Source organism: Vulpes lagopus, chromosome 1, assembly GCF_018345385.1.
Source record: "Vulpes lagopus strain Blue_001 chromosome 1, ASM1834538v1, whole genome shotgun sequence".
Classification (NCBI taxonomy): Eukaryota; Metazoa; Chordata; class Mammalia; order Carnivora; family Canidae; genus Vulpes; species Vulpes lagopus.
The window spans coordinates 110,817,709-110,842,312 of record NC_054824.1 but is presented as its reverse complement, the minus strand read 5'-3'; the positions used below and the strand labels follow the sequence as shown (position 1 = coordinate 110,842,312).

The 24,604-nt window shown below is 40.6% G+C and overlaps 1 protein-coding gene across 1 annotated transcript in view; it reads left to right on the top strand.

Annotated features, from left to right (window-relative positions):
• Positions 1–14,346: 14,346 nt before the first annotated feature.
• Positions 14,347–24,604, top strand: part of NDUFV2 (NADH:ubiquinone oxidoreductase core subunit V2) — a 34,630-nt gene continuing 24,372 nt past the window's right edge. Inside the window, exon 1 of the mRNA XM_041773026.1 lies at positions 14,347–14,780. Within this exon, the coding sequence (XP_041628960.1) occupies positions 14,502–14,780 (279 nt within the window). The 5' untranslated portion in view covers positions 14,347–14,501. The remainder of the gene's footprint in view (positions 14,781–24,604) is intronic.

The window sequence follows — 24,604 nt, the reverse complement described above, 5'->3', positions numbered from 1 at the left end:
TTCCTTGATGCAAGTGATCCCACTTCGTTTCACCTTTCACGCCTAGAGCCTCCACAATGGATTGATGCAGGTTTTCACATTCTACCCAAGTTAGACAGGCCTTTTGTAGGAATTGCTCTCGTTTTCCTTGTATATTCTGTGACAAAATTTAAGATAAAATATTTATTAAAGGAAATACTGATGGTCTTAATTTCAAAACATTTAACGAGATGAACCTAGCATGCTGGGCATGATATTAAGAGAAATTGTGCATTGTTTCATAAATTTGTAGTTTTCATTCTCATGCTTCATCAAACCATAAAAGAACTGGACGTTCCTGAGGGAAATCCTTACTTCTCATGTGATGCTCCTCCTTATTCTTTTTACTTATTTATATTGTTTAATGAAATCAGGCAATCACATGATGTACTTAAACTTGAAAAATCCCTTAAGCTGATACTTCAAATTCTATCCAGATCTAGTGTTAATTCTCTAAGTTTGCCTGAATGCTAGAAAAGTCCTCTTCCTGTATGACAGACTTAGTATCATGAACATCGGGGAGAGGACAGACTGTTGGCCAATGATGTTGAAAATATCAATGGTGACTATATTAGGGCAATAGGTTTTTAGATTACTTTTTTTTTTAGATTTTTTAATTTATTCATAACAGACACAGAGAGAAAGAGGCAGAGACACAGGCAGAGGGAGAAGCAGGCTGTCTGCAGGGAGTCCCATGTGGGACTCAATCCTGGAACCCTGGGATCATGCCCTGAGCCAAAGGCAGATGCTCAACCACTGAGCCACCCCTCTCAGGTGACTTTTAATATATTTCTTCAAATGTTAAATAATTATGTGAACTTTAACAGTGATCATGAGTTGTTTATATAATCAGAAAGCAATTTCCATTGTAAAAATACAGTATTGGAAAAATTGGCTTCTAGGTGTAAATAAATAAATTAGATTTTTATTACCTAACTCCCTATGCACAGATAAGTTACAGAAAGAATAAAGACCAAACACACTTTTACACTATTAGAATGAAATATATAGATTGTCTTCATGAACTTGAGTTAAGCAGAATTTCTTAAAACAAGAGAGAGGGATCCCTGGGTGGCGCAGCGGTTTGGCGCCTGCCTTTGGCCCAGGGCGCAATCCTGGAGACCCGGGATCGAATCCCACATCAGGCTCCCAGTGCATGGAGCCTGCTTCTCCCTCTGCCTGTGTCTCTGCCTCTCTCTCTCTCTCTCTCTCTCTCTCTCTCTCTCTGTGACTATCATAAATAAATAAAAATTAAAAAAAAAAAAAACAAGAGAGAGCATGACTCACAAAGAAAAAGGTTTATAGAGCAGCCCAGGTGGCCCAGCGATTTAGCATCGCCTTCAGCCCAGGGTGTAATCCTGGAGACCGGGGATCGAGTCCCGCATCACGCTCTCTGCATGGAGCCTGCTTCTCTGTGTGTGTGTGTGTGTGTGTGCGTCTCATGAATAAATAAATAAAATCTTTTAAAAAATAGTAAAAAAGAAAAAGGTTTATAAACTTGCTTGTAATTTTTAAATGATGCCAAAATTAAAGCTTAGCTTAAAAATCTGGTTGAAAGCAAGTCATGGGATGCCTGGGTGGCTCAGCGTCAAGCGTCTGCCTTTGGCCTAGGATGTGATCCTAGAGTCCCCGGATCGAGTCCCACATCGGGCTCCCTGCAGGGAGCCTGTTTCTCCCTCTGCCTGTGTCTCTGCCTCTCTCTGTGTGTCTCTCATGAATAAATAAATAAAATCTTTAAAAAGGAAAAAAAAAGAAAACAAGTCATATGGGGACCTGAGTGGCTCAGTTAAGCAATTGACTCTTGATTTCTTTGGCTCACATCCCAATCTCTGGGTAATGATGTCAGCTGCATTGGGTTCTCTGCACTGGGTATGGTGCCTGCTTGGAATTCTATCTCACCCTTTCCCTCTGCCTCCTGGGCAGTGCGCCTGCCTGCTCTTCCTTGCTCTCTCATCTCTTTCTCTCTAATTAAAACAAAAACAAAAACAAAAAACAGGCCATAGACTAGGAGAAAGTATTATAACATGTTTTACAAAGTATCCAAGATATACAAGGAATTAAGATTAATAAGCAATAAAGAGAACTCCCCCCCCTCCAATTTTTGAAAATGGGCAAAAAATATGCACAAGAAACAGAAAAGGAAAATAAAATAACCAAAATTCACAAAAATATGCTCCTCCTCACCATATTGAGAGATACACACATTAAACTAGATCCTCTTTATCTATCTGTCTACAAAATGTTGAATCTGACAATATGAGACGGTGGAAAAATGAAAAATAGGAACTTGCAAAATCTACTAGTGGGAGTGAAAATAAATACTACTTTTTAAAAAGATTCTATATATTTATTTGAGAGAAAGAGACAGAGCTCGTATGGCGTGGGGCAGGGGGGGCAGCAGAAGGAGAGAGACAAGCAAGCTCCACACTGAGCGTGATGCTGGACACAGGGCTTGATCCAAAAAGCCTGAGATCATGACCTGAGCCAAAACCAAGAGTCCAAGGCTCAACCAGCTGAGCCGCCTGGGCATCCCTAAATACAACTATTTTGATGTCAAATTAACAATATCTAGTAAAGAGGTACCTGGCTGGCTCAGCCATGGAGTGTGTGACTCTTGAGGTGCAACTCACAGGGTCATGAGCGCAAATCCCAAATTAAGCAGAGATTACTTTAAAAATAAATAAATAAAAAGATAACTGTTTAAAAAACCAAATAAAGAAAAAAAAAGCAATACCCAGTAAAACTAAAATTTTACATTCCTTGTGACCTAAAAGGTCCTCCTGTAGAGAAACTTGCAAATGTGTGCATAGGAGATAGCTATAAGAAGCTAGGGACGATTTGAAACCCATCAGAGAGGAAATGAAAAATAAAGTTTGTATTCTCAAGAACATTCAAATAGCAATTTAAAAAATGAACTAGGTCTCTATGTATTAATATTGTTAGAGGGAATAAACCGGGTTACAGAAATAAACAATATGATACGAATTATCTTAAAAAAACACTGTATATATTGTTGATGGATATGTATATACATAATAACTAAAGTCATGTACTGGGAAGGAAAGTGAAGTAAGGTAATTGAGGAATTTTATCTGAATATTATATTATTTTTATTAAAATATTTATAAAGCCGACTACCAGAAGTAAAAGTAATGACTCTCATTCTTGCTTGTCACAGACCCTGACCAGATAAGCAGAATTGCAGTGTCTAAGCTACAGGAAGAGAACCTACAGGGCACCTGTGTGGAGCCACACTTCAGCAGTAAGGGCACTGAGCAGTGGTCAACCTCAATTTCTATTTACAAACATGATGTGGTTAGAACACTACTGAATGCCCAGCAGGAATCTAGATGATGCCTCGCAAAGAGTGCCCACTGTGAAGAGCCATCTCACTCACAGATACCACAAGATACTAATAGTTTCTGAAATACAGACCCATACAATGGGGGTTGGGGGGGGGGGGCGTACTGCTCTCCAGCCTGAAGAAGATTACATTGAAAGAAGAAATTGAGAACATTTTGAAGAAAAACTCATATTGGATATGGGGTGGGTCAAGTCAGTCTGAAAAATCTCCCTTCCCCTCCAAAAGATTGCCTTTATTTATTTTTTTAATTTATCTTTATTGGGGCACCTGAATGGCTCATTGGTTGAGCATCTGCCTTAGGCTCAGGTCATGATCCCAGGGTCCTGGGATCCAGCCCTGCATTGGGCTTCCTGCTTGTACTCTCTCTCTCTCTCTCAAATAAATAAATAAAATCTTAAAATATATATTTATCTTTATTTATTTGAGAGAGTGTGAGCAGAGTGGGGGCAGAGGGAGAGGGAGAGAGAATCCCTAGCAGACTCCCTGCTGAGTGAGGAGCCCAACCTGAGGCTAGGTCCTGTGACCCTGGGATCATGACGTGAACCAGAATCAAGAGTTGATCATTTACCCAACTGAGTCACCCTGATGCTCCTAAAAGACTGCCTTTAAACATGGGAAACACACGGCCTCTCTTGGCATGAGGAAGGAATAATGTGTTATGAAGAAAAGGGGGCATTTTCTAAGCAAAATTTCCAAAGGGTTTTCTTTTATTTCTGCTGCTGTCTCACATCAGCTGGCCATGGGATGGGGAACTCTGCCAGAAGGCATCCGACAACCTCTGTCAGTACCTTTGGATGAACGCTTGGGATCTGACTGTGTTCACAAAGCAGAGGTTGTCTCTTAAAGACTGCACTTAACCATGCTATTTATTTTTGGAGAAGCAGGAACTAGAAAGCCAAGTGCCTAATGCAAACTCAACAGTAGAGTTCATACCCTAAAATGCTTGTGCTTTCATGTATAATGACGAAACTTCCAATGGTAACTGTTAAGGGTTGGTTTTCTGCTGGAGTACCTGCCCCGTCTGTTTCAGACTCTTCCTCAATATAGTTGCTGTATTTAATTGTATCCTCTGTGCTGGACTTTGGGGAGGCTCTTAGGATCAGTGTTCATCTGTGTGTACACTAAAAAACTAGAAATAGAAAACACAAATCTTTGCCAAATTCTTCAGAGATGAGTATATTTGTATATGGTTTAAAATCAAACGTTATCAAAGCTTTTGATTAAACCAGAAGAGAAGTAATTTATTTAAAAATAAACATTTGTACTTCTGCGGTGCTACTAGGGACCATCTGGGCTTGGTTTGGGTGATTATAACTGGAGCCAGGCACAACAGTGGAAGGGACCCAATTTTGGGCCTTAGCCATTCAGCAGCTGGGAGAGCTTAGGATGTCAAAAGGTCACAGCAAGAGCATAGCCACCTCTGGGAGCTTTCTGGACCTTGCTTGTGGCAGAGGTGGGGCTTGAGGAGCTGACTTCAGCCTTCTCCCAGTTTTGTGGAAGGAAATGAAGCTCTGAGTTGGTTGACTGCTACTAGCGACTATTTTATTTGTCAATATTCTAAGACTTACTAGGAAGTCTGTGTCATGAAAAAGATTATCTCTCAACCCAGGCTCCAGTGTACACCCCTCCCCCTGCAAGTGAGCCAGTCATCTTCCAAGTCATACCCTCCTCGTCCAGGCTTCCCATTGGATCATGCTTCACCAAGTCAGATCTCACTCTTTCTTGAGATCTCACTCTTTCCTCTTGCTTGAGCAAGACAGCTTCAGCAGGATTAATTCAACAACATTCAGACTTAAGCCTCCTATCTTAGTTGATTTGTTCACCAGGTTTCCCCAGAAACCAACTTTGAGACAAAGATTTGAGTCCAAGGAGTTTATTTTGGGGTGACCCAAGAAAACGTTATTCAGTGGGTTACCCCTGTCAATACCTTGGGGGTCAGTACCACTGGGGAACTATGGATGGTGGCAGAGAACACACCTCAGTGTCATCCCACCAAAAGAGGGCAAGGAAGTTCAGGGATTTTTCCTCCCATTCAAATGTCAGTAGCTGAGGGCTGCATCTGTACTTCTGGCTGAAGCCCCCAAATGGAAAATTGTGGGTTTGGCAGTAAGTTGCTCTGGCATACACTGTGATGGCCAGTACCTAGGGATGGTAGGCAGAACACAGGCAGCATCTGCTAACATCAATAAAAATAACATCCAGGGCTCTTGTTTTAGTGATGCTGGAAAGCTTCTAGGAGAGAAGTATGCAGTGCCACAGTGAGTATTACCTATGGAAGTCTCCCAAAGTTTCTTATGTTTGGCTTATGAACTGTGCATCAGAGCACTGCTTTGGCAGTCCCCCTCCCCACCCTATTTCCAGCACATGGACCAGAATTCTCAGGTCTTTCAGGAAATTCAGAGGTCTTTCATGTGTTTTTTACTCTTCTACTAACTCTGAGAACATAGTTCATCATTCATATTAGTGACCCTTCCCCTCCTATGAAAAGGCATGTGAAAAATCACAAAGTATAAAAATATGAAATACTCTTCCCACCCTCAAGGACCATGTAATCCAGTTGGTCAATTACTATGTGTATCATTATTCTTCTTTTCAGGTGGAATAAGGGGTAAAAACTAAAGGGATCAAGTTGCTCAAAAGTCTTTCCACCTGGAAAACCTACAAAAACAGAAATCAGGTTAGCTTGAGATTAGACTTGGAATGCTATAATCAGAGAGTTTGGTCCCTGATTTAAACCTCTGCCAAGTTACTGAAGGTGATACTACTTTTAGCATAGTGTTATAGTCAGTGTTTTGTCGGACCACAGCTACACTGTCAACTCCTTAAGAACTAGGATAATTTCCATATTAGTTCTCTCTTGCTGCATACCAAATTATCCCCAAATTTAACAGCTTAACACAAGATAGATTTATTATCTTACAGTTTCTGCCAGTCAGCAATATGGGCAACAGTTTACCTGGGTACTCATTCTCTGGGGCTTTCTCAAGGCTCATGTCTCATCTGAAGGCCTGACTGGAGAGGATCTGCTTCCAAGCTGACATGATTGTTGGCAGGATTAAGTTCTTAACACACACTGGTAAACTGGGGCCTTGGCTTCTAGATTGTTGTTGGCTGGAGGCCACACTCAGTTCCTTGCCAGATAGGCTTCTCCAACATTGCAGTTTGCTTCACCAAAGTGTGCAAACCAAGTGTGCAATAGAAACAGAAGTCATAGTCTTTTCTAACCTAATTATAGAAGCGACAGTCCATCACCTTTGCCAAATTCTACTGGTGAGAAGCAAGTCACTCAGTCCAGCCCATACTTAAAAGAAGGCGATTACATAAGGCCAAGACCACAAGGAAGCAGGGATCATTGGGGGTATAGTAGGTGCTCCTAATGTTTATTATTTTGAACATTTATTGTTCCTAAAACACCAGGACAAGTTGCAAAACTGCATCACAGCAAAAGAACATTGGATTTCAGAGGGAGTTGATCATATAATAGGAGGGTTTGGAGTTGTACATTCTCTTTAGTGGACAAATCCCCTTAAGATACTAATAGCAAGACTGTACGCTCCTTTATGTGGGTGAGACTGTGTCCTTAATCTCGACATCCTCAACACTTTCCCTGATACTTGAAAGGAACTTGGCAAACACTGAATGAATTGAGGAACGATTTAGTGAATGCCAACGTCTGTCCCTCTCAGGACTTTTTCCTCCCCGCCAGGCTACGCATTTAACAAAATGTTATGCCACTTTAGAAAGCAGTCATGGGGCCATGGGGGAGTTTACTATTGCAGAAAAACCAAACAAATATTTGATTAAATGAATGTCAACAAAATATTCCCTATGTTGGCTCTGGCATTTTTATTTTACAATATCTTTCAAAATACTAATCTGAGAAACCTATAATGTGGACAAATAGAAACCATGCCCAGTAAGATCTGTGCTTACTAATACCTTCAGATTAAGTCTTCGTAGGACGGGCACTGGAAAGATAGAATTTACAATCTAGTTTTATCTAGAGATTGACTCTAGCAAGGATTTGGATGCTAGATGTACTCTGGGGAGTAGTGTCTCACAGAGATTTCAAGTTGGAATTCAGCAGAAGAGTGAATCTGTGTGAATATTAGTGCAAATCCTTTTCTACACAAAGTCAGCTATAAATTTTCGTAAGCCCTTGGAAGTCTATGATTGCAGTGGATTTTAAGAAATTGTCAGATGAAATGCTTGTTAGAAAAGGAAGTTCTGGGAATCCCTGGGTGGCTCAGTGGTTTAGCGCCTGCCTTTGGCCCAGGGCATGATCCGAGTCCCACATCGGGATCCCTCATGGAGCCTGCTTCTCCCTCTCCCTGTGTCTCTGCCTCTCTCTTTCCTCTGTATCTTTCATGAATAAATAAATAAAATTTGAAAAAAAAAGGAAAGGAAGTGCTTTTACTTAGAGAAATTAATTCTTGGTTTCAGAACTAATATATATTCTCTCTCTCTTTCTCCTTCTCCTTACTTATCTTTATATCTCTATCTCTGTCACTTCCTCTATCTCAAGGAAGAGTGATTTCCTGATTCTATACACATAAAATATTTATGGAAAGTCACAAACTTTACTGGCCAATTCAGCCTTCTTATTCTGTTTTGGGTGACTTAAACCCTACATATTAATACTAACATTCCTTGGATGTTGATAGATGAGTAAGAATCAGATTGTGTATTTCGTAAGAATGACGGGGGGGGGGGGGGGTTCCCAAGAGCTACAAATTCTGCAAAACAAATCCCTTAAGTAAATAATGGAAAATGATAGTTTATTTTAAGCCCTTTGAAAAGTTGGAAAATGATGCAAAAGGAAAGGGCTCATCTGTTCCTAGTCAGCTTTTGACCTTTGACTATATAAACACAAGACACACATGACCTAGAGCTAGGAAACAGAGCATCATTTCTCTACTATTCAGATGGACAAAATGAACCTTCCCATTAAGTTTTACAGAGATATACTACAGCACTATTACACAGAACATTGCATTTAATAATTTACTTTTAAAGAAGGCAATTGTTAAGATTTTTGGCAATCTCAGTAACTTTTTTTTTTTTTAATCTCTGAAGTGAGGAGATTGCACCAGATTTTTTCCAGTTTTTCCTGCTCTAAAATGCTAATACCAGGACTCAAGACAGGCTATCTCAGAATCCATACACTAATTCTTGTCCTTTCACCGCAGCCCTTTCTAATTCTATCTAATTCTATCCCATTCCATCTTGACATTAACACACAACTGTTAACACACAGAAGTGTGCAAGCTCCTGCCAAAAGCATCTCACTTCTAGAAAGGACAATGAAGAACCCAACACCAACATCAAGTGCCTTTGTTACTATACACTGAAAGTACCTGGTAGGAAGTGGGCCACAGAAGAAGCAGGAACATGTCTCCTCTAAGCTTTTTTATTAGTAGGAAGGATCAGTGTTTTTTTTTTTTAAGATTTTTATTTATTTATTCATGATAGACAGAGAGAGAGAGAGAGAGGCAGAGAGAGAAGCAGACTCCATGTAGGGAGCCCGATGTGGGACTCGATCCCAGGACTCCAGGATCACTCCCTGGGCAGAAGGCATGTGCTCAAACGCTGAGCCACCCAGGCATCCCAGGAAGGATCAGTTTAGAAGGTTAGTTATCAGGCAGCCCAGGTGGCTCAGTGGTTTAGTGCTGCCTTCAGCCTAGGGTATGATTCTGGAGACCTGGGATTGAGGCTCACATCAGGCTCCCTGCATGGAGCCTGCTTCTCCCTCTGCCTGTGTCTCTGCCTGTGTCTCTGCCTGTGTCTCTGCCTCTCTCTTTCTGTGTCTCTCATGGATAAATAAATAAAAATCTTTTAAAAAATAGAAGATTAGTTATCTGCCACCTTGCAATTCAGCTGCTCTAATAATTCATCTCTCTTTACTTCCTTCAGGTAGAAAAGTTATCCCCAAGAAACTCTATTTATGGCAATTCCTACATAGCATTCCAGTCTTAGCTGGAAGCAAAATCCTCCAGGGAGACTTAGGCACTCCTTCTAAGTTCCCATTTTGTCTTGCACACATGCTCTGTACTATAATAATTTCCTTGCAGTGTGTTAGGTCTTCCCAAGAAGGGCTATGGTCTTCCATCCTTGTATCTTCAGTGCCCTATCGCCTACCATATAACTGGAGCTGAAAAGATATTTGTCCAGCCCATGAGTGAATGAAAGACTTTTCTGACCAATTTCACCCTGCTCTGATTACTCTTTCATTACAGGTTAGGCTGTTTATACCATGCCACAGAAGTACTCGAAGCAAATAGACTAGTTAGCTGCAAAATAATATTTCTGAGTCAAGGGATATCTATACGAGCAAGGAAATTGGCTATTTAAAGAAATTTTATGTAGATCTTTTTGTAACTGGTCAAGGAAGACATGAATTCAGATTTGCACAGGAATTTTAAGGAGCAGCCTTGTGGGAGAGAGTCCAGAGCTGTTTCTTCTGCCTAAAATTAAAACTGTCCGAAGAGCCTAAGAACTGGCTCATTTCCCTCTTCCCAGCCCACTCACTGATGCCCTAAATTAAAACTTGAATTAATAGCAGAAAAAGGAAGTATACTCTGAAGAGGTTTTCATCCACTAAAAGGAAGTGAGTATAAAAGACAGTTATCAACTTTTTCACTTTTATATTTTTTATGACACTGTTTCTTAATATGAACATAGCTTTATTTTCTTTTAATAAAAGTAACACATGTTAATTGAAATAAGTTCAGACAATACAGAAAGCGTAAAAAAAATGAAAATTATCTTATGTCCCATCACTCAGAGAGAACTGTTTATTAAGATTTTGATGTGTACCTTTCTATATTTTTTTCTATGCACATACAAAAAGTGTGGTCATATTATACATGATGTTTTGTAAAATTTTAAAAATTAAACTTAACATATAATGGGCATCTTTCCTTTAAAATAAATATTGATCTTTGTTATTGCTTTTAAATCTGCAGGGTAACCTCCCATTGTATGGTTGTATTGTGATTTGTTTAATTAATTCTCTGTTGATGACAATCAGTTACATGACTTCCGGGATTTCAGTATTATGAATAACACTATGATGAACATACCTGTTTGTAAAACTTTGTAGATTTTTCCAGTTATTTCCTTAGGATAAATTCACAGAAGTAACACTGCTGGATAAAAGGGTTTGCATGTAAAGAAACTCAATATATATACTGCTGAATTACTCTCTGGAGAGGTTGATCCTATCTGCATTACTATTATCACTGGATGAGAAATTATTGCTCCATAAAATACCGATACAGCAGTTAGCAATCTTAAAATTGTACCTATCTATTGAGCAAAAATTATGTTCATTGTTTCATTACACTGATTACCTGATAGGGAAATACTGATCAAATTCTTTTTTTTTTTAAGATTTATTTATTTATTTATTTTAGAGAGAGAGAGAGAGAGAGAGAGTCCACATGTATGCATGCAGGTGAGCAGGGGGAGCGGCAGAGGGAGAGGAAGAGAAAGAATCTCAAGCAGAATTCCCACTGAGCATGGAGCCAAGCAACGGGCTGCATCCCAGGACCCCGCGATCCCAGCCAAAACCAAGAGTCCCATGCTTAACCAACTGAGCCACCTATGTCCCTGCATTGATCAAATTCTTAGAGGAAACTGCACTTGAGTCTTGGAGGCGACTAAAATTCAGTCCCATATTAAGGAAGTAACAAGCAACATGAATCTGATAATGGCTCCGGTGACATTTTGCTTATTATTTTCTTGGACAGTCTGTTCTTGAGGTTTGTGTAGTTAAATTATTGGCTGTTTTGATTTTCATTTTCCCTTTTGGTCCCACATATCCAAGATTAACTTGAGAAGAATTTGGAAAGACCATGAAGAAGTTATTCATTATCCTTACATCCTCCCTCACCTCAGAGTGAAATAGCATGAAATAGGTCTAACACCTCAGTATATCACTGTGAGCATATCATTCTTCTTTGCATTCCCAAATTTCCTGCCTGAAGGATCTTTATTCCCTTCTCTCTCTAAAACTCTTACTCTCCAGCAATAACCTTATCTCTTTTTTGCCCTTCCTTTGAGTTTTGACTCAGTTCCTCTTCCCTCAAAGCAAGACTAGTGGACTGGTGAACAAAGTGGTATTACACTTACTGGCATTGAATAACTGTTGAAAGCATTTACTTTGTCATCTTCAAGGAAGTGTTAACAAACTAGACTCTCCTTTACCCCGATCCTTAATTTTTTAAACATTACTCTTTGCACTCTTTGCTTTTGCTCCTAGGTAACGGAAATTAGGGACACCACTAAGTCTTTGGACTGTTAGACACCAATGAGATATACATCTTCTCTATAAGCACCAATGAGATATATACTTTCTCTATAGAACTAATAAGATGCTATTCTACTACGTTAAGACTCCCAAGCTAACATTTACTGCTGAGCATTTACTCTATGCTCAGTATCTTTTTTTTTTTAAGATTTTATTTATTTATTCATGAAAGACAGAGAGAGAGAGAGAGAGAGGCAGAGACACAGGCAGAGGGAGAAGCAGGCTCCATGCAGGGAGCCCAATGTGGGACTCGATCCCGGGGCTCCAGGATCGCACCCTGGGCAGAAGGCAGGTGCTAAACCGCTGAGCCACCCAGGGATCCCCTCTTTTTTCTTTTTAAGAATACTTTATTTGTGAGAGGGACAGAGAAAGCACGAGCAGGGGCAGGGAGAGAGGGAAAAGCAGACTCGGGGCTGGATCCTAGGACTTTGGATCATGACCTGAGTGGAAGGCAGACTCTTAACCTGACTGAGCAACCCAGGCACCCCTGTGCTCAGTACTTTAAAAGAACTTCACAGGCATTAACTAATTTTATCCCCATAATAAAGCAATGAGGAGGCTACTATTACTAAACAAAAGCCTGGAGAGACTAACTTGCCTAAAGCCACACAGCTACAAAGCAGTAGATATAGGATCTGAACCAGCAGCCTCATTCTAGAGCCTGTTCTCTTAAGTGCCATGACAGGTATGCCCCTGAGATAAAGAAATCTGCTGGAGGAACATTTGAGACCCTTTGAAAGGTAAGAGTTCTTTTTCTTCCCAGGAATGCTGTAATCTTGTTTTTTTTTTTTTAAGATTATTTATTTATTCATGAGAGAGAGAGAGGCAGAGACACAGGCAGAGGGAGAAGCAGGCTCCACACAGGGAGCCCGACGTAGGACTCGATCCAGATCCCAGGGCCCCAAGATCACACCCTGGGCCGAATGAAGGTGGCACTAAACCGCTGAGCCACCTGGGCTGCCTGGAATGCTGTAATCTGCATATGATACTTGGAATTGCTGCAACCCTCTTGTGACCAGGAGTTAGAGCGGAGTATGGTGGAGTAGAAAGATGCAAGGCTCTCAAGTTTTTAAGGACATCCTTGAGTAACTGAATTATCCAATCTTGGAACTGCTCTACCTTTGGAATTCTTGTCATGTGACATAATGAACTAAATACTGTTTAATTTCCTTCCATTAGGTTTTCTGTTAGTTGTATGGAAAAACACTCTCACTGATAAGCATACTCCAATCAGAGACATACAGCTCTTTCAGAGAGTCCAAATATTTGTACCATGTGCAAGTTTTTCATTCGGTTAACAGGTACAGCATGTCAGGTACAGTACAAGAATCAAACAAGTTGGGAAGGGCAGATTTCTTCACTCATGGAGAATAATAATCTGTTGGAAAATGTGGTAATCAAAGTGGAGGCAGGTATATATAAGGAAGGTATCATGAGAACTAACCTATACCAAGAGGTCAGAGAAGCCCCTAATAGAATCAGGTGAATGCATGTTTACCAGATTCAAAGAATCCATGCCGTATCGGTATCATCCATTTGTAAGTTTCTTATATATTTGATTTGTGATATTTTCTGGTTTTCGTTTTATAAGACATAGTGTTATGTGTATAATAGTGTTAGGTGTATATATATTTAGGCAGATTTACAATACAATAATTACTTTTTAAAACAAATTTCTGATTTTTTTAAAGTTTCTTTTTTTTTTAGTAATCTCTCTACCCAATGTGGGGCTTGAACTCATGAGCCTGAGATCAAGAGTCACATGCTCCCCCCGCCTGAACCAGCGAGGCAGCCCTATAATACAATAATTCAAATCAACATGGAGGCCCAGAATATTTTTCCCTTCTAAATGTAAATACTGAAAACCAAGTTAGGAGAAGCAGACTGACATAAAAGATGAGCAAAGAAATGGGAAGGAAGCCTTTGGTGTTCATTTCTGGCTAACTGGCTCGCAGCCTTCTTGTGGCTTGAACTTCATAATTTGTAAGATGTGACTTGTAAACGGTTGCAATGTGATACTGTAGCGTTTTTAAATTAATGAAGAATAGAATTTTAAAATCCCTATACTGCTGTGAAAGTTCCAGAAATCATTCACCAGTTTAGCAAAGCAAGTGGGCAAAAGGAAGGGGCGGTACAGGACGTGACACACAAGAAAGAAGGTAAAATCCCGAGGCAGTAGAGTGCCTGGTAAACTGCACAGCAGGAAGCAGCGCTGTCCGCGTCACGGCTGCTGCCGAGTGAACGCTTGTTGGAATTTCCAGAGATGACCAAGCAAACATCAAGAAGGAAGTGGCTTTTTTTTTTTTTAAGTTTTATTATGGACAACTTCTAACATGCACAAAAGTACCGAGGAGAGTCACGAGAACTAGCGCATCTTCAACCGCCACTACTCGTGGCCAATCTTGCCTCGTCTGTCTCTCCAAGGTTCTGAAGCAAACGCCGCATCTATCACTTCGCCCTAGTATGTGGGCACACACCTCCAGGGCAAACGAACGGGAAACGAGCCGTCTGGTGCCTAGCTCACTCCGTGGCAGCCTTATCTTCGACTTTATAACTTGTAAAATATGATTTACAAGAGGGTTAAAATGGACTTTTTTTTTTTTTTTTTTTTTTGGACTTTTTTTTTTTAAGTAACCACATAAAAAAAAAAAAAGCAGGTGGTCAAACCCCCAAAAGGCTCTCCAGGAGGGAAGCTCACCCGATGCCTCCAGCTCGGCAGTTCCGTCCCCAGGAGCCCAAGGAGCAGCCCGAGGCCGCTGCCTTCCGAGGTGGAGGCCGCCAGCCGCAGCCCGCCGGACCCAGCCTTTTATGGACCTGGCTGGCCTTCGCCCCGCCCCCCCGGGGAAGTCTCCGCCCCCTGGCCCCGGCAGCCCCCGCGCGCCTCCGCGCGCGCCCCCGCCACCTCGTCCTACGGAGCGGCGCGCCGCCCCGGACGCGCGGGGCCTGGGCTCGGGGGCGCGCACGCCGTGCGTCCCAGGCTCGCTCGGGATTCTCGCCTGGTGCCGCCGGGAAAGGCCGACGGTTCGGTCCGCCATGTTCTTCTCCGCGGCGCTCCGGGCCAAGGCGGCTGGCCTCACCGCCCAGTGGGTAAGGAGGTTCGGAATGAGTCCGGGCGCTGCCGCCGCCCGTCTCTGTTTCTCGGTGTCTCCTTTGGTGGTGGGCACGCGAGAGCGCTGGGCTCTGCACGGCCCGCAGGCGGCGGCAAGGACACTGCGGCCTTCGCCCTCGCACAGGGAGGCCGCCAGCAAGGCGCTCCGAGGGAGGGTCGCAGGCCGAGCTGCGGCGGGTGCGTGGTCTCCCTCCAGCCCTGGGAAGCTTACGCCTAATGTGGTCAAGGAGAGGAAGAAGCAAGGGCCGTCTGGTGCTGTGTGTGCGCCCGCCCGTCCTTGCGCGGACCCAGGCCCGGCCTAGCTCGGCCTCAAAGGTTGCTAAGACCCCCGCCCACAAAGGAGGACCTTGCCTGTCAAGCCCGGTGACCCGGTTGCTGCCAGGTTGCAGGTGCGGCGCCCTGGAGAAGACTCTGAGATTGTAGGCTCTGGCTTGCGTGTCCAAAGCCGAAAGAGCCTTTCCTTAGGCGGATAGAAGGTGTTCGATTGACTGCCTGTGTGTTGCAGATCGGAAAAGTTAGGTGAATAATCGTATCACACTGTGAAAGAACACTGCAGGTACTGCACCCAGAAGGATTTTAGAGCTTGAATGGGCTTCTGATATCCGAGTACATGCCCTTATCTTAGGCAAGGAAAGTGAACCTCAGTTCGAAACACTCATTCAGCTTAGAAATGGTGATCCCAGGAATGACGATTATAGCAGCGTTTACTGGAAAAGAGACACCCCTTCCCCTTTGTTTCCCCTAGCAGTAAAATAGAAAGGTTGAGTCCATTCTTAGCAGAAGACCGGGCGATAATACACAGAGTTAGGCCTGAGTTTGGATGGTGGCTTCGCTGCCTTTTCTAGCACTTAGTTTTCTTAGTCATAAAATGGGAAGAATACTCCCAATTTGCAGAGTTTAGTCTTTCGGTAAACATTTGAGGTCCTACTGCACTGCCGGGCTGCAGGTAAAAATATGGATAATAATGATAGGTAACATTGGGTCACTACTTTCCATGTGCCGGGTTCCCTCTTAAATGTTTACATTCTAAATCTCACTTATGAGGTTGGTACTGTTATTTTTCCGTATTACAGATAAACGGATTTAGACAATCCCTATTCTTGTGTAGTTGATAGTCTCACGTAGCAGAAACTTTAGGACGAGTATGGTACAGTGTTAAGAGATATGGTAAGGTCAGTTTGGTTTGAAGGTGGTAGAAGATTTTTCCTGGATGCACTACTAACAAATTGGTGATAAGATCACATAAATTAGGGAGAGGGTATAATAGGTGGAAAGGACAACATAAGAAAAGGCTGTTTTTATTGGTAGTTAGCAAGAAAAAGCTTAATGTCTATAAGAAACCTCAGTGTTGCTGGACTCCATTGTTAGAAGCAAGGTGAATCGAGAGATGAAGTGAGAGAGGTGGGCAGGGCCCAGATGTTGGAGCTCCTTGCTGTCCATGCCAAAGATTTTGGCTTTATCTTAGAGGCAATGCTGAGCCAGTGAGGATTTTAAAGGAGTAGAGGGGCATGGTCAGATTTCTCTGTATTGGATAGATAGCTGCATGGGAGTGAGGGAATACATTTGACCAGAGGCAGGGAGACAAAATAAGGCTTGCAGAATCCCAGGTGAGGGGTGATGAGGATCATCAACCTTGTCTACTGGTTGAAATGATAGAAATAAGAGTACAGATAGATTTTAACTTCTTCAGTTTTTGAGGCAAAGGGTTATTAGAGATAAATTGAAAAACAGTTTAAACAATGAAAAAGAATATCTTCAGGTAGTGGAAGAAAATTTCAATGAAATTTTATGTTAGTTTCTGCAGCTGTTTTTTCTTTGTTCAAATATTACCTGGTATGTAATGTATACCCAATAAATATTTGTTGAGTTGAATAAGTTTTTGTTGTTTTTCATTTTCTTCCAATTTTATTAATCTAACAGATCTTTCTAAGGTATACAGCAAGGTGGTTTGATGTAGAAGTTCAATTTTTATTACACAAGTAATACATTGTAGGAAAAACGTAATATTGGGAACAGCAAACAGAATAAGCTCAAAAAATAAAAATTACCATAGTCTCATTGGCCTGGAAATTACCAAAATGTTAACATTTTTGTGTCTGCAATTAATAGGCCTTACAGAATATTTTTTTATTCTTTTATTTTTTTATTTTTGGTAAAAATTGGATGGTAATTGTTCGCCCTGTTTTGTAGCCTGTTTTTTTCTCATAAAACTTTTTTTTTTTTTTTTTTTTTATGATAGTCACACACAGAGAGAGAGAGAGGCAGAGACATAGGCAGAGGGAGAAGCAGGCTCCATGAACCGGGAGCCCGACGTGGGATTACGTCCCGGATCTCCAGGATCGCTCCCTGGGCCAAAGGCAGGCGCCAAACCGCTGTGCCACCCAGGGTTCCCTCATAAAACATTTTTGATCCACATTCCTTATCAATAAATATTTCTTTTTTTTTAAGATTTTATTTTTATTTAATTATGAGAGAGAGAGAGAGGCAGAGACACAGGCAGAGGGAGAAGCAGGCTCCATGCCAGGAGCCCAGCGCGGGACTCGATCCTGGGACTCCAGGATCGCGCCCTAGGCCAAAGGCAGGCACGAAACTGCTGAGCCACCCAGGGATCCCCTCAGTAAATATTTCTGTATGGTCATTTTTAATGCTGTGTAGCATCCTACTGTGAGGATGTTCTATAACTTATATAACCAGGCCTTTCTAACCTTTTCCAAATAGAATAATCAGAATGACCTAGCAAAAGTCAGGGAAAGTATAAGAGGTCCCACTAATAAAGTTCCTTTCTTAAAGAGAAACTATTAAGGAAACCATTTGTATTTTCAGAGAAATTGCTTATTCTGTTATAATTTCTGCTGTATTAGCTAACTGCCAATTTCTTTACCACAGACATCAGTTTATCATTGCTTTAAAAATAGCAATAACTTAGTACTGTCTAGAAGTGCCTACAAGACAATAGTTGTGTGATCTTTTAAACCATATTTCTTGGGATCCCTGGGTGGCGCAGCGGTTTGGCGCCTGCCTTTGGCCCAGGGCGCAATCCTGGAGACCCGGGATCGAATCCCACATCAGGCTCCCGGTGCATGGAGCCTGCTTCTCCCTCTGCCTGTGTCTCTGCCTCTCTCTCTCTCTCTGTGACTATCATAAACAAACAAACAAAAAACCATATTTCTTAATCTCCTGGAGCCTCATTTTTGTTTCCTGTAAAGTACAGTAATACCTTATTTAGTGATTACCAAGAATTGCCTAAAAATGTGAATTGTGGAGCGGTAGACACTTAGAATAGGTTTATTCTCTTGAATAATTTTCCATGGCTTTCTGTAATGTTGATATCACTTTGCAGCTCATCACTCACTGCCTCATTCCCAAGCCACTGCTTAATTCAGTAGGAGTGAGGGAATTGTGGCATTTTCAGCATTGTATTTTGAGCCTTAAAATTTGGGTTCTTTTTTGTAGTTTCTATTTGATCTTTTCGTTCATTGAAGATTTTTTTTTTTAATGTCCATAAACTTGAGTTTAGCAGTTTTGAAATTGTTGTGTGGTAATCTCCATTGATTGTCTTTTTTCTTGAAAATGGGCTGTTTTGTTTTATGTTGAGTAATTTTGGATTGTATCCTAGACATTGTGAACTATAGGTCATAGAAATTATAGATTTTGTTAATTCCTCTGTGAGTGTTTTTGGTGTTGTGGCAGGCTGTTAACTCAGTTGAACTTGAAATATAATCCAACTCCCTTGTGGGCAGCAGCTCAAATATTGCTTCAGTTCTTTTAGCTGGGCTGCTTGGAGTTGGCCCCAGGTGCATGCATGGTTTGGGGTCAGCCGCAGAATTTGTGGCTTCTCTCTGGCTCTTCCTTTTCTTCCATTTCCCAGTTTTTCATGCCTGTGGTTGTCCCAAACTGTCCTATGGTTTTTCAAGCCATTAAAGCTACATGTTTTCTCTTGGGGTTTTAGCTGCCCAGAACAGTATTGACAGGGATCTGCCATCAGGCTAAAAGATGTTAATTGTAAAGCAAAAAAACCTTGATTGGCTTCATCTAAGTATAGACTCCCCTTCTGTGTCTGCCATTTGGTGGTTCTCCAGTGCCTTCATTGGAGAGTGTTTTGGGTTTTTTATTTTTTTAAAAACATAGTTTATGCAGAATTTATAGTTGTTACTCAAAAAATAGTTTATGCAGAGTTTATATTGTTTGGCCTGACGATATCTACTCAGCTACTCTGCACATGGAACCTCCTGTGGTGGCATTTTTCTATCTAAATTTGCTATCTAAATTGTAAGTTTTGTAGAATGAACTGTTTTCCCATTCCATTTAGAAGTTCTTAAACCTGATTTTTCAGTGTCCCAGGGTATTTCCATTTTAGCCCAAGGACTCTAAAGGAGTTTTTTTTTTTTTTTTTAAGGCATTTGTTTTAGTTTTCTATTTTGCTATCACAAATAAATTACCACAAATTTGGTGACATGCATAACACAGATTTATTGTCTTATGATTCTGTAAGTTAAAAGTTTGACATGGGTTTCCCTGGGCTAAAACCAAGGTGTTGGCAGAGCTACTGGAATACTGTAGGGGACAGTCTGTTTTCTTGGCTTTTCCAGCTTCTAGAAAAAGCTGCCCTTATTTGTTGGCTCATAGCCCCTTTCTTCCATCTTCAGAGCCAGCAAGGGCAGGTTAAACTCTCACATCACTGACTCTGCTTCCATCATTTGTGACATATCCTTTCCTAACTTTTCTCCTTCTTCTACATTTAAAGGGCCCTATGATTATCTTGAACCCACCCTGATGATCCAGAATAGGAGTTTCCCTATTTTAAGGTCAACTGATTAGCAGTCTTAATTCGATCTACAACCATAGTTCTCTTTTGCTATGAATATTAATATATTTAGAGTTTCCCAGGATTAGGAAGTCGGTATTTTGGGGGCATCATTACTCTGCCTGCCATGACCTTAAACACTTAATAGAAAGAGAAAATGAGTACATTTATTTATTCAGTGAGGTTCAGCAGGCCACTACTGCATATTACAAATTCAGATATTTATATTGGAGATGTGAACTCAGTTTCTGTTTCAAAGATATTTAGGGATGCATGGGTGGCTCAGTGGTTGAGCATCTGCCTTTGGCTCAGACTGTGATCCTGGAGTTCTGGGATTGAGTCCCACATCAGGCTTCCTGAATGGAGCCTGCTTCTACCTCTATGTCTCTGCCTCTCTCTCTCTGTGTGTGTGTCTTTTTTTTTTTTTTTTTTTAAGATTTTATTTATTTATTAATGAGAGAGAGTGTGGCAGAGACACAGGCAGAGGGAGAAGCAGGCTCCACGCAGGGAGCCCAACGTCGGACTTGATCCGGATCTCCAGAATCAGGCCCCGGGCTGAAGGCGGCGCTAAACCACTGAGCCACCCGGGCTGCCCTCTGTGTATTTTATGAATAAATAAATAAAATCTTTAAGAAAAAAAAAAAAAACCCAAAGATATTTATAAATAGCTGAACTCCCTTCTCATTGGGCACTGTTTAATATCAGCCCAGTACTTTGGGTAATAAAGTATAGGTTCATTGACATATCAGTTTGGTTTTCCATTTTGACTCACCCCCCACTTCTTGAGTCAGTCAGGAAACAGTCGTAGGAAATTTTTTTCACTCAACAAGCACTAAAGACAACGTGTTTAAACACCTTTCTTTGCTTTGTTGTAACAGAGGGAAAGTGCCTTATATGTGGGATACTTTGCTGAGTGTCATCTCGTTTTGTAGGTGAGACAGCTGAAGACTGTCAGATAAATATGCCTCAGATTACACAGTAGTAGGAGCCTGAACTCGGTTTGTTGGCAATTCCCATTTTTTTCTTTTAACTGCTTTTCTAAGTTACTCAGGTTTACTGAGGGAAATTGGTGTGTATGGTGAAGATTTAAATTTAATAGGTGCTATAATAGTAGAGAGGCTTTCCAATGTTTGCAGAGACCAGAGAAGTGATTTTACTCAGGAAGAGAGCTGCGGGGAGATGCGGGTTAACTACTTTGGTCATGATGCATGCAATTTTGTTCCTAAGGGAATATCATGATAGTATCATGAAAAGAAATATTACAGTTTGAAAAATACAGGTAATGACATGCTCTGTTCAGATGGCTACATATTGCTATAAATACATGTCCTTAATATTTTGAAGTATGGAGAAGGAAGTTCCTCATTATCACTAACTAAATACTCCTTAGTATTCTTTAGTACTTCTAAAGATTCTGGGTTGGAAAAGATCACCTAGCATTTCTTATTCTTGACATCATTACATTCTGAAGATCATATACCCTAAAGCAGTAATTCCCAAACTTGATCTAAAAAATAACTGATGATGCTTTAAACAATATACGTTTGTTGGAGTATTAGGCCTTAGGACTAGAAAATAAAATAGTTTACATTTATATAGTATTTATTTTTGTTTATTTGATTTTCAAGTCAAAAAATTGTGCTAAAATTTTACCAGTTAATTCTTTAAGTTAAAAGCTCTTAAAATCACTTAAACTTTTGAAAATGAGTGTTTGCTCTTATACTCAGCTTGTAATTATTTAGGGTCTTATCTGTTTTTGTGATTATTGAGGCCTGTAGCTTCATTTTAGGGGTACAAGAAGAAAAAGTAATGGGAAACTGGAGTGTTACTATTTAATTAAAGTTCCAGTAATAATAATAATAATAATAATAATAATAACAGTAGTGGCCAGTACATGAATACTTATAATGATACTGTACTAAATACTTTCTCATTTAATCTTTAACAGTTTAAGATAGGCACTGCTTTGATTTTATAGATGAGCAAACCTAGGCACAGAGAGGTAGAGTAGGGATCCCTGGGTGGCGCAGTGGTTTGGCGCTTGCCTTTGGCCCAGGGCGCGATCCTGGAGACCCGGGATCGAATCCCACATCAGGCTCCCGGTGCATGGAGCCTGCTTCTCCCTCTGCCTATGTCTCTGCCTCTCTCTCTCTCTCTCTCTCTCTGTGACTATCATAAATAAATAAAAATTAAAAAAAAAAATAAAAAAATAAATGTTTAAAAAAAAAAAGAGAGGTAGAGTAGCTTGCTCAAGGTTACAGTACTATAATTGGTGAAGATGAGACTGAACCTAGGTCTATTGATTGAAATGATGTTTGGATATTTCATTTCTATGAAGTATTCTTTTTTTTTAATTTTTATTTATTATTTATGATAGTCACACACAGAGAGAGAGGGGCAGAGACACAGGCAGAGGGAGAAGCAGGCTCCATGCACCGGGAGCCCGACGTGGGATTCGATCCTGGGTCTCCAGGATCTCGCCCTGGGCCAAAGGCAGGCGCCAAACTGCTGCGCCACCCAGGGATCCCTCTATGAAGTATTCTTATCCTTATGAGTGTTGTTTGTATACACATTGGATTTTACGTATCTCCAGAGTGCTTTGTTTAATTTATGGTCAGGTTAGACAGTATTGTTGCCATTGATATGGTTATCCTAATCTGTAATGCTCCTATAAAACCTGTGCTTTTTGCGTAGCTTTTCTGTTATATAATTTGGCCAAATTTTGCTTGATAATTCTCTTACAGTGCTAGAAAAATCACTGAGATTTTGTTACTTTGAGTTAGCATTTTTAGTTAAATTATTGATGGAACTTTATTTGGAAGACATTTGTAAGAGCCTTCCCATATAGATTTGAAAATATAACATAATTTTAGTGGTTAAAGCATGTATTCAAATTAGGCAAACCTTTATCTGGCTTTTCATTTATTTAGTACTGAGATCTAGGGAAAATTTTTTCCTTTGTTCTTTGAGCCTTAATTTGCACATCTCTAAAACAGATGGTAATAATACCTGGTAGGGTTGCTGGGAGGAATGAATGTGTTACTTTATTTATAAAGTTGGTAGCACAGTTTCTGATGCAGAGTAAAGCACTTGTATTTCTTATCATTGTCTTTGAAGTAGATAACAGTTACTATTGGCCCACTCATCATCTACTTTACTAAACTAAAATGCACTGAAAACTTTTATTTAAAGTGTAGAAATACCTACTCTGAATGTATCATAAACAAAGACTGTTGGGGTAGTTTTTTGTTTTCAGGTCTTTGCTCTGACAGCTGAAAGAAACGGCTTCTGGTTGAGCTGGCAGTGGAGGAGGCTGTAGGTAATAGGCAGGTCAACAATGGCAAGTACAGAGGGAGCCAGTATCACTTTGCCTTTACCAGACGTTTCACATGTGAGTTGTGACCCCCTGCAGGTGCACACTTATATTGTGGATTTAATCTGTGTTTGAGGTAGTGTGAAAGGTATATTCTTTGCCTGAGTTGGTTGCTCATAAAAGAAAACACCGATTTTCAGTGCCTGACCTTAGTCCTATCTTTCTGACTAATTAGGTTACTGATTCTGTCAGTTTCGTTTTGCAGCTTCCTTATCCTTTAAGTTCCTCTGGCTGGATGTGTCCTTTTATAGTGCAAATAACTGAGAACTGAAAGGTGAGCAGAGTGGATATACTGCTAATGTTTGAGCAACAGAGGAAACTACTTTTAAGATTTTTTTTTATCTATTCATGAAAGACACAGAGAGAGAGAGAGAGAGAGGCAGAGACACAGGTAGTGGGAGAAGCAGACTCCATGCAGGGAACCTGACATGGGACTTGATTCGGGTCTCCAGGATCAGGCCCTGGGCTGAAGACGGCGCTAAACTGCTGAGTTACCCAGGCTGCCCTAGAAACTAATTTTAAACAAATGTAGAGCTCATGAAAGATTCTGTTCTTGTGAGTGGGGTGTGTAAGAATATAAAATTTCAATTTTTGTTGTTTTGAGCTATTAGGATTGGTAATGCAAATAATTATTAAAAAGGGAAGGGCTGGGATGCCTGGGTGGCTCAGTGGTTGAGCGTCTACCTTCAGCTCAAGTTGTGATCCCCGGGTCCTGAGATTGAGTCCCGCTTTGGGCTCCCCGCATGGAGCCTGCTTCTCCCTCTGCCTGTGTCTCTGCCTCTCTGTGTCTCTCATGAATAAATAAATAGAATCTTTTAAAAAGGGGGGGGAGGGCTAATAGAGCAGACAGTTTAGATCCAAAAGGCCTGGGCTATGACTCCATCTCTGTCACTAATTTTTGTGGTATAGGGCAGGTTACTGTTTCTGAGCCTAAGTTCCTTTAAAAGTAAAATAGAAATAATAACTAACCATAGATTTTTGAGAAGTCAATGAAAAAAAGTATCTTGAAGTACTTAACACAAAGCCACTCAAGTTGAATTCAAAGAAAACACTTGCCATTATTTGCCTGTTGTAAATAATTGGTGTTGGAATGCCTCTTCATTCCAAGGTAAAACTAAATTCAAATGGCTTATTAAGTGGTGTAAAGATGGTAACTCAGACTTTTCATATCTTATTTATTCTTTTATTGCAAGTGTCTAATGTGGATGTCATAATTAATACAAAATAGGTGAAGCTCTAAAAATATGTAAAAGACATGGCAGCTTTGAAAATGGCCATGTGCTACCTTGATATGAATGGGTAACAGTTTATGCCAGTTGAGAAGCAACGGGGCTAATATTTATCAGTTTGCCCTATTTTGTTTGTTCATTGTTTTATAAACAAATTATCTGAGCCTTTTTTCTACTATTTTGAAGAAGTTTTGGCTTCAGACATTGAAATTAAGTTGCTCAAATGCTATGCTAATGTGTATATATACCTATTTAGGTATTCTATAGGAAAAGAAGAGTGGCATTTACTGTTTTTTTTTGAAAAAAGTTTTTTAAAAAGACAGTAAATTAAAAAAAATAAAGGACAGTAAATAGCTTGTTTTAAATAAAGGACATACATACATACATACTTCTCTC